Genomic DNA, 10,872 nt, shown 5'->3' on the forward strand with positions numbered 1-10,872 from the left:
ACTGATAACAAATAAAACCAACATATTCAAACCTATACAAAGACAGCATTGTCATAATTTGTGTGAATTGTAGTTTGGAAAATAGACCCACGGAGTCTGCACTGTCCTGACATGAGCATGTGTTTAATTGCAAGGAATTTGAACATATTCAAAGCACAAACCTGGAACAAGAAAAAGTTGAATCAAGTGATGTGGGTCTATCCATGAAGCACTCTATAACAGACTTAAAAAGCAGTTCATGTTTTTTCCTGAAAGAACCAAAAACCAGTGGAAACTAAACTAGCATGCTGATTACGATGGCCTTGATCAAGCAAATAATGAATGAGTTAGGCGTCATTGTATTTACGATAGAGAGAATTCTTAACGAGGACAACAAAGGTTGGCTATCATTTTCCAAATCGAACATTTTGCACAATTTCCAATGGTTCTTAACAAAGATTCAATGATATGACAACTGAAGAAATATTTCTTACCTCTGCTAAAAAGTGTATTAGCGGCAATCATTAGTTCATTTAATAATCAATTGGTACAGTTTGGCATCCTAGAGCGTATCTCGAGGTTTTTTCGGTTGTTTGACCACACCTAGACGAAGCAGAGGGCGCCTCCATCGCTCCATACAAAGGACCATCAACACAGAAAATATATAAGTGTTATTTGGCTATTAATATGATTATTTTGAGACTTATTCAAAGCCAGTTTTGGTCTTCTGTGCTTCAGGCCTCAACATCTCTTACTTTAAGATAAATTGCAAATAAATGCCAACTGCACGTAGGGGTTACTATGAATTAATTCCATATCATCAATAAAAATTAGAATTCCTAACCGGTTAGCCTATTACTGATCTTGTTAAAGAGTAACACGAATATCGTCCATTACAACATAATCCAGCTTCAGTGAAATCGAAGAAGGGACAAATAGGATTCAAACATCAATTTATCACCAAATGTGCGCACAGCCACTTTGCAATAACTCATTAACATATTAAATACATTTTTGATCTCACGCACCCAGATGAGTTTTTTGGTTACCTTATGTGGTACTTTATTGGCTCAAACTAATATATTAGGTCACTTAAAGCTCATTGAAAATGACTATTTTAGAGACAAAATGGTATGAATGTTCTTAATATACCTTGTTTGGCATTTTGCTGCAATCTTATTAAAATCAATGCCATTTTAAAGAAGCCCTTTCGATCAATTTTGCTCCAAGGTTCTAATCACGCTTTGAAAAGGAAAACCAAACTACTTAACAATGTGAAGCAACGATCTTGAACAAACAGTAACATAATAAGATTGACATCAGGCTAAATACGTCTTGTCATCCGATGTCCACTCTTTTAACAGTTGTTCTTGCTACTAAAACGTCAGCCGTCAGTTTTTTTGCCACTTACTTAACCGCCGGAGAGGTTTTAAGGAGCAATTTTCTGCTTACGTACCATCAAATTGCCTCAAAATTACCATCATTTCCTATTCCTCCGTCAACGAGACAACACCCAGCCCCAAGTTTCGGAGCTTCCAAATTCGTCCAATATAATTTCAAGCTTCCTGCCATTCCTTACAAGTCACTTGCCGGTACAACATCTCCTCTTCAAAAGTAAGATAACTTCAGATACAATATCGGGACCTAATGCCCAGGTGAAGGATTTTTTCATTGTAAAATCGTTTTCAAGATTTGGGTAAGATGAACCAAATGCGCCCATGAAAATATAGATTGTTGGTTAACTCTTCGGAAGTTTGAAGAAGTTATTCAAGATGCAAATACAATGACAGTCGTATTTGGTATCATCTTGATACTCTACTCAACATTTGTTTGCGTCAAGTTTAGAATTTTTCCTTAAAATCAATTGAGGTAAAGGTAGTAAAAAAGAAAGTTTTTTTTTCTTCAGTTCTTTCTCAAATGACTCCAAAATTGTTTGATATATTTTGTTCCATTTGAAACCGCCAATCAGTTTATTCTTAGAATACTTAGCAATCGACAACTTTTGTTACTTTTTATGTTTCATTATTTTGTATTCCGAAGTATCCGGTTCCGGAGTTTCCGGAGAACAAACTCAAAAAAAAACAGAAATTGCTCTGGCAACTATATTTTTCAAACTTGAGCTGTTCCAGCTTTAGATATTTGAGGGAAAGAATGACATAGGTTATCCCATGCAGAGTAGCTTAAAAACAAACTAATGAGATCATGCAAAATTCTGCTAACCAGTGCCTGGCTTATTTGCACTCTAAACAAAATCTAATTAACAATTGTTTCGCTCCTTACACATTACCCGAGATTTGAAAACTTTTTTCTCGATATTCTATATAATTATCATCATATTTTTGTGATTTTAACCATCTTCACGAATGTCCTATTTCAATCAACCTTTTTACAACTGATTGTTTATACATCCTAACACCATAAATGGACCATTAACTCTTCTGAGAGACATTTCAAATCCTAAAAGAGTACAATTATAAACACCATTTACCTCCAAATTGAAAGTAAACAACATTGAGCCACATACGGTATTGTATACTTGTAGCATACCACCGACATTTTGTGGCCATCTTCTTCCATTACATTGTCATAAAAAACTAAATTTAAGTCTCGAGAAAGTGATACCTTTGAAGTTAATCATTAAAAACATGTGAAACTGTCCTTTTCGTGGTACTTTTTTTGTTAGAAATGATGATTGCAAAAGTCGTAACGTGTCATCAACCGTACTGTGTGCAACTTACTGTTTAGTTCTTATTTATATGTCATAATTGTTCGGAATTTTACCCACAGATGATTTCAAAGGTCTCCCAGATGAGTTCTTGGGTTATTCATTGAATCACAATGCTTCAGCAATAAATTGATCATCTAATAGTGATCCCTTGATAAAATCTGGCATCTTAGAGCGTATTCTCTCGTTTCTACGTTTGTGTGTCCGCACCTAGACGAAGCAGAGGGCGCTGTCTCCCTCAATGAAAAGAACTGTACAACTTCAACTTCTCTTTCAGATGTTGACAATCATGGCAACAAAGACGCAAATTTTGCTCTTTTCTCTTGTGGTAATGAATTATCTTTCAGTTGATGGTGCAGATAATTCCACTCAGAGGGTTGGAAAAGCATGTGAGTAAAACGTAAAACCATTCTCGTAAATTTGGGATTTCAAACAATTTTCATTTCATTTCAGTGAGCGTTTTCAACATCATTCGGCAAGTGACTAATTTTAGATGTCGTTTCGTTTAAGAATCCTTAACACGTTACTTTTAAGTTAGATTACGAGTTTTTGGTATTTGTTTGTTACATTGAATGGGGATATTTATACAAGCTCTAAAAAGCCATTTAATTTGTAAGTATCTGGTGTGAATTTGTATTGCATCCACATGCGCATATGCAGCTGTCCTGCTCTGTCTTTCTCCATTGCTCTCTCTCTCTCTATGTCTCTGCCTTTCTCAAGTTTGACAAGTCAATATTGTTTATTGAATATAAAATTGACTTATTATCCGTAAATATCGGGGTATGTGGAAATTTCGTTTTCATGACCTCAGTGGCTAACCAGAACTTGCGATAAAGGCTAGTGTATCGAATACCATGGCCAAGGACAGCAGGGCCACAACCACGACCTCTTCCACGGCGGCCTTAGAAAAGTTGGTACAGACTTTCACCAACAACCTCAAATCAAACAAGAAAAACGGTTTCCATCCAGACCCTGTGAACAGCTTCCTGGCTGTGTGTTGTGCATATCAATATCTTATTATGTTTGCCACTTTCCTCCATGTTGTTGAAACCTGTTGTGCAGCATTGCAGAAGTTTGCGATTGGCTCCCACTTACTGACCCACCTTCAATTATTATTGGATTGTTCGTTAACACACTTAGCTCATTCCATTTCATCCAGCCATTTCAAAGAATGTGGCGCCACCTTGGCGTGTTCAACATTGCTATCCAATTTGTCTTACACAATGGCTTCCCACATTTCACTTTTCGCCTTCACATTAGACAGGGATGGAGCCTAATAAACGCATAAATAAAAAGCATAACAGCTCTCATTGAAGGTCAAATCGGTCACGGCCGCAACCAATCTTGAGAAAGCAATTCCTCATACGTAATCTTCTCCAATTCAGCCAAACTACCAATGATCTTCAATCAGCCAAAAAAGGTCACAAAATAATTAACCTAAATGTTGTTTCAGCATGTTGAAGTCTATATACATGAGTTTGGTTTCAGGCTGAAGTAAAAAGTAAATTGATGCATTTTTTCCTAATTTGCCGTACATCAGATTTGAAACATCCTTTTAAGAAAATATACCAAACTAAATCAGCAAATACCAAGCAAAATTTAGATATGAATCACATTGTAATTTGAAATTGTGAATGAACCAGAGAATTGATGAAAAAACAAGTTAAGAGATAATATCCGTCAATTATAACGAAAAAACGCTTCAAGTGTTGTAAGAAAGTAAGAACAAAAGGTACAAAATAGTTCATAAACAACCCAACAATTATTGGTCTTCATTTCGAAATCAATTCTCAGTAGCGGTTACCAAGCAAGAAAAAAATTCAAGTTCTGGAAAAACTATTTGCCAAAATATATAGTATATGTTATGAAAATTTACACCGTTGCTTATTCATATATATTTTTTAATGTATCTCCCTCATGTTTTAGATTCACCAATGACCCTTGTGCAGGAACAGGCAACAGAAATGGCACTTGCTACACAGAGTGAGTATATTTAAGAACCTATTTTTAATGGACTGTGCAAAAATGCTTCCACAAAACAAATTCAGAATTCACCGATGAATTTTCTATGTCAATGCGGTGAAACCAAAAGTTTCATCATTCACCATGCATGCAGAGACACGCAAGGGATGACAAGTGGCTCCAGTTCGAAAAAGTGAACGATCAGAAGAACTAAAATGTTTCCAAGCACATTTTAAATTAATCCATTGGAGAAAAAAAAGAGTACTGTCATAAAAACACCATTGAAGATTTACTTCAAGGAAACTGATATCTTTTCCGAAAGGACAATCAATTCTGTTGATTCATGGATCAAGGCATTTAATTTGTAACAAAAACTTTTGCTACTTTCTAAATCTTTTTTAAACCCAATTTTTCAGAAGATTAAATTGCTAAAATGTATCATTTGGGAGTTATGATAAACATTAACGCCTGTGTAATGTCATTTTAATTGCATATGACACTCTAGCCCTGTGGAATAGTAGGATAAAAATGGATTGTGCAAAAATGCTTCCACAAAACAAATTTAGAATTCACCGATGAATTTTCCATGTCAATGCGGTGAAACCAAAAGTTTCATCATTCACCATGCATGCAGAGACACACAAGGGATGACAAGTGGCTTCAGTTCGAAAAAGTGAACGATCAGAAGAACTAAAATGTTTCCAAGCACAATTCAAATTAATCCATTGAAGAAAAAAAAGAGTACTGTCATAAAAACACCATTGAAGATTTACTTCAAGGAAACTGATATCTTTTCCGTAAGGACAATCAATTCTGTTGATTCATGGATCAAGGCATTTAATTTGTAGCAAAAATTTTTGCTACTTTCTAAATCTTTTTTAAAACCAATTTTTCAGAAGATTAAATTGCTAAAATGTATTAGCAATTATATTATATCGTTAATTGATTTAGCGCATCTAACCAATTTTGAAATGGAAATGGAACTCTCTTTTTAGTTTCAGTCACTTGTGGTGTTAGCAAGAAACATTTTTGGCAAAGGTGAAATGGTCCTCCATATCTACTTAAGTCATCTAGAAACGGGTAGAACTACAGAATTACGGTACCAGGATTCGTAACGGTCTGAAACCAACGTGTGGTTTTAGCCGAGACGCATTATTGGAGTCAGCAATCTTAAACTTTACATTTGAAAGCAAGCAATCGTATAATGAACGTCAAAATGACGTGCTCTTTCAAGCAACAAAGGCTTTACAGTCGCAGGTAAGGGGAAAATTCGTCTAGTCCATGAGGACCTTGTTCGTTGACCCAGCCCAGAAAAACTATGCCACGATAGAACTCGAATGAAGCACTGTTCTGGTTCGCGATTCAAAAGCATGTGTTTTACAGTCGAGGAATGACAGATTTCGAAATCATCACAGACCATCAACCATCACTGGATTGATGAATAGGCTGATCGCTTTTCCCGTGTTTGCCCCAGATCCGTCGCTTGAAGCCGCACTATGTGTGTGCCGCTATGCATGTATGACCCCGCTTCCACCACAATTTTCTAGGAATGTGGACCAAGAATAGGCCAAACTGCGCACTTGCATTGAACACGGTCATCCTTTACTGCGCACGCTTTCATCGTATTGGGAGGTGATCGGACAAACTCCACGTCGGGGAGAAAATTGAGAAGGACCTGATAATTCTGGGGAGGCAAATCGTTTTCCGAGACCCACCAGACGGAAGATCTTGAAAATATTATTTTTATCCATTCTGGAGTAACGGAGACATTCAAGTTGGCCAAAAAACTTTATTATTGGCCGGAAAATGTGGAACGAGATCGAGCTCTGTATTGCAGGTGCCCTGTTTGCGTTCAGTTCTTACCTAGTCCATTGGACTCCATGTCTAGTCAAACCAGGGAGCCGGCAGCGCTGTCATCAAAGACCGCCTTAATCCAATGGAGGCCGTTTCGGCTGACCTTTTTGAATTGGAGGGAAAAACTTTTGTCATGGGTGACCGGTTGATTGGGTTCCCTCGTGACAATGATGACCTCCCAAACCTCAGACGAGGTTTGGAGGAAGATGAGGACCTGGTTCCCGATTCGGTTTTTCCTTGCCGAATCAAGACGGACAGCGGGCCCACAAATTGTTGATCTGTCTAGCATAACAGTAGAAACCAGCTCACTTTACATTTCCAGAGCAACTATCTGGCCAAATCGGCCGTTAAACAAGTCAAGGGCCTCCTTAAGAAAATAGAATGCCATCGACGGCTGAATTTCGCGCTTTTGGAGCGAAAAGCCACACCACGCGCAGCTGACGGATTCTTCTGCGGGGAGGAGATGGAGTATTTTGGATACTCCTCCATGGATGGATTGATTACAGGACTTTCCGACCGTCCCAATATTCTATGAAAGAGCAGCTGCATAGCTAGTCAGCATTTTTCTGAATCTTACGAATATGTTGTCTATCCTTCGTTCGTCATCCTTTTACATCAATGTTACAACTCCTTTGTAAATTTCAACCCTACAGGCTTGCGAGATCTGGACCATCTAAATGCCAGATATGTTACGATCCAAAAGCTGAATTCAAAAAACTCGTTCTTAATGTCTCAAATTTGATAAAATTGTCATTTGAATTCTTTTTCGAATGTTAGTAATGTAATGTAAGTCACACGTTGGTTCGAAACTCTTTGGGAGATAAGAAGAGGAAAATAAAATGCGTCTGTTCTCAGTAAGCTCCAAAACAAGAATGAAGAAAAGTTTTCTTTAAAGGTGGAATACGAACCCACGCCCTCTTGGGACCATGTCGTGCCTCTATCGGGTTGTTAGAACACTCCGTTATCATGGGTTCCTTTTTTTTATTCCTATTTTGGAAAATTTCTTCACAAACCAGAGTTTGGCAAGTCACAGAGAAAAACTTTTGTTTCAAAGATCAGTAGTAGTGTTAATTACGCTTGGATCGTTTGATTGAGAGCAATATATTTTTATAAGGAAACCTTTGTGGTTTTCAATAGATCAAGAAGTCCTGATGCATGTAAGTGGTTTACTTTTCCTTAAATATTCTTCTTTACTTCAACTATTTCATTTATTTTAGTGTTCTCCATTTTCAATATCGTCACTTTTGATAATGCGCCATGTAAGAGTTCAAGTTCGATCGGCAGGTAAGAGCTTTAATTTTGAAAGTAAATTTGGTTGATTCAAAAATTTTAAAATCTTTTAAATAGATTTAGGTTGGTGTTACAAATTTTGCATTTCGAGGTTCATATTACTTTTTTCTAGCATTTTGAGAGGCCAGAAATGTCATTAATAATTTTGTTATCCCCGCAGTTTTGAAAAAAGCTTAGTATTTATAAGAGGCCGTTATTAAGTTGACTATTTAATGTAAAGCCTTGTAAAATAAAACATTTACAATCATGCATGGGCACATTTCATCAATCAATGTACCGGACTTACGTAGATGACTCTGACCGGACTCTTAAGAGTCAACTAAGTAGATCGCATAACCCTGTCAAATTAATCGTTTATCAAAGCTGTAATTTCATTGACATAAGTCTCTGTTTGGAAAACCAAACAGTAACGAGTAACTAATGACAAATTAAGTTCAATAAATTATTGAGTATTTGCTTTTGGGGGCTCTTTGGATTTTCAAGCAGTTTGTGTCAATATTCCGCATAAATGACAGTTAAATAGCCCTAAATTTGACTTTTCTTCAGTCTACACATTTCGCCAATGACCATTGGCAAATTTATCGAAACTTTTCCACAACGGTGCTTAGAAGAAGAAACATATTTTTTTTGTTCTGAAAAATTGTGCTTACAATAGTGAGATTCAGCGGCCTTACGTCACAAAATGGGAGCAAAATATAAACAAGGTTTGTAATTGGTGAAATTGCGGGTACGCAAAGTCGAAGGAGCCATCAGAGCAATAACTGTCTAAGTAAAAAGGCTGAAAATTCAAACTGATCGAAAATTGTCATTTTCAAGGTCTGTCACATGTTCCAGTTAATAATTTTGTCCAAAAATGTTACTACAACACGACATTTTTGTAGCCGTTTCAGAATCAATCACAATTAGAATCCTTTTCCATCATACTCTGGGCTAGAAGGAAAAAAAAACCTTCAGACCAGTACATAAATCTCCACTAATGTCGGCAAACCCTTATTACTGTAAACCTGGCGATGGCCCGAATGCAATAAAAAAACTCCAAAATGCCCCTATGATAGATTTCAACAAGAGATATATCGTCATCGCATATTTCATTGAACGATTTCTATTTCGGACACATTTATAAATATGAGAAAACGACTTACTGGCATCCAATTTTGGTTTGTAGCAACACATTGTGTTGATTATATTATTTGTCTTTTTGCACTTTTAATGTTGCCTAAGAGCTCAAAAATTCCCCAATTCGAAGCCAGGTAATCCTTGTTTTAGCAACAATTTTGTAGGACACATTTGGCAAGGTTCGATCCACCATAATTGAAGGCAAAGTATTTTGAAGATTTTCCTTCCGAGCAGAACCCGAAGAAATTTGTTAGTTACGGGGATGTAAAAGATCTGAACGGCGGAAAAGAAAATCGGGCATTGACGTTTCAAGCTTCAGCTTGCTGAAAAAAAAATTGTGATGCCTTAAACTCCGTCTCACGGAACCTTACTCTTGACGATTTCTTTTTGCCTCTGTTGCTGGGTTGTGCATTCGCCCATTCGCTTTCACAACTTAAGGGGGAAAACGACAAAACAGCCCCCTGTTTTTCTTGCTCAAAGTGCAGAAATAACATTTTGGCCAAAGCAGTAGTCGTCATACCTGCATGTTACAGTGATCTTATCATCTATGTGGTCTATTTTTCATAGTTCCAGCTAAGGAGGGAGATTCTTCAGCAATCTTTCTTTAAATAGTACAGATGAAGCGTCGAATGTGCGACCCGGGAAAGAGACAAAAAATAGAGGTTCGGGGAGGCGTTTAATCAACATACTGCGAAATTCTTGAGCAACCCAAAGTTTGACGAGTCAATGCTTGCTTTGCTGTAAACCTTCTCAAATTTCAACAAAGAGCAAAAAATTGTATTCGCCTAGCCCTTCATAAACAATAGAACATTGCATATTCCCCACCTACTACTTTGCTTTCAGTGGGACCAATGGAAATCGAAAATTGCACATGTTACACCACAAATGAATGTTTGCAGAAGGGAGAAGTGCTGCCGGAAACTGCGCTGCAGGGTAAGCCGAATTTGAAAAATATTCGACTCATCCATTTCTTGCCTAACCCTCATTGCTTAACTCTTTCTTGAGAAAGCTAGACTTGGTTTAGCTTAAGTTATGTCTAATAGTTTTTGGTTGTGCAATTTACAGATTTGGCATTTGCTGCGTATTTTTGTATCATCCGGCGGTACAGCAGCCTCAAAACTGTACTTATATTCGCAATGACAATTTTCCCTCGGGTTAATTGGCAACGACGACCAAAGTTTCACATCAATAAATGTTTCTTGCGGTGAGTAAGACCTTTAACTTTTTACCAGTAGAAATGCGCTTCAAAATTGGTTGGCATTAATTTGGACGAGAAGCAATTAAGCAGGAAAGTGCCCTCTACTCCACAGCTACGCCTACTCGCTTTAGGATTGTACTGTAATTCTTTTATGGGTATTGCTGCATCAATGACAATGCATGCTTTTGCCTCAGCTGCCTTTGGGGTCAAAAAGTTCAGTTTGTAATCAAGATAATCCTGACAATTGCGATAAAAATCTGAAAATTCTGAATAGAAATTCCTCTTCCCTCTTTTTTGCCATAATTTGTTGATTGGCGCATATTTTTGGATAAATTTTTAACCATTAACTAAATGTTCTAGTCTTTGTTGCTTAGACAAGCAATGAAAGCCCAAAAATTCCAATTGTACAAGATCCTTCATTCAGGCCATTTTGTACTTGTCTGAATATGGTCACTTAGGGTAATCTCTTTTTCGTTTGATTTTCGTTTTCCACAACCACAAGTACAGAACAGTAGTGCTTCCTCTTTGGAAGACATGGATCCCGACCTCCTTATGGTTCACCAAATAGCAGACCCGTATCAAAGCAAACACGTTTGAGAGGCTCCTCTGGTGTAATGGATGGGAGGGGTCCGGAACGGCCCCACCAACCTGGAAAACAAACAACTGTGCTGCCTCTCAGGCGACCTGTGCCAAAAGCTCCAAACGTGGACATTTTGGAGCGGTATGCCGATAAAGCCAGTGGAATAGA

At 37.4% G+C, this 10,872-nt stretch overlaps 1 protein-coding gene and 1 long non-coding RNA gene across 2 annotated transcripts in view; both read left to right on the forward strand.

The window, feature by feature from the left end:
- Positions 1–39: 39 nt before the first annotated feature.
- Positions 40–4,681, forward strand: LOC131879449 (uncharacterized). The gene is made up of 3 exons (XR_009373156.1): positions 40–1,593; positions 2,982–3,093; positions 3,158–4,681. It is a non-coding gene; the product is annotated as an uncharacterized LOC131879449 (long non-coding RNA).
- Positions 4,682–9,762: 5,081 nt separating this feature from the next.
- LOC131879445 (uncharacterized) overlaps positions 9,763–10,872 on the forward strand; it is a gene marked incomplete in the record, with an annotated part of 5,478 nt that continues 4,368 nt past the window's right edge. The window contains 1 exon segment of the mRNA XM_059225774.1: positions 9,763–9,832. Coding sequence (XP_059081757.1) covers positions 9,778–9,832 — 55 coding nt within the window.

This window comes from Tigriopus californicus, chromosome 4 (assembly GCF_007210705.1).
Source record: "Tigriopus californicus strain San Diego chromosome 4, Tcal_SD_v2.1, whole genome shotgun sequence".
Taxonomy (NCBI): domain Eukaryota; kingdom Metazoa; phylum Arthropoda; class Copepoda; order Harpacticoida; family Harpacticidae; genus Tigriopus; species Tigriopus californicus.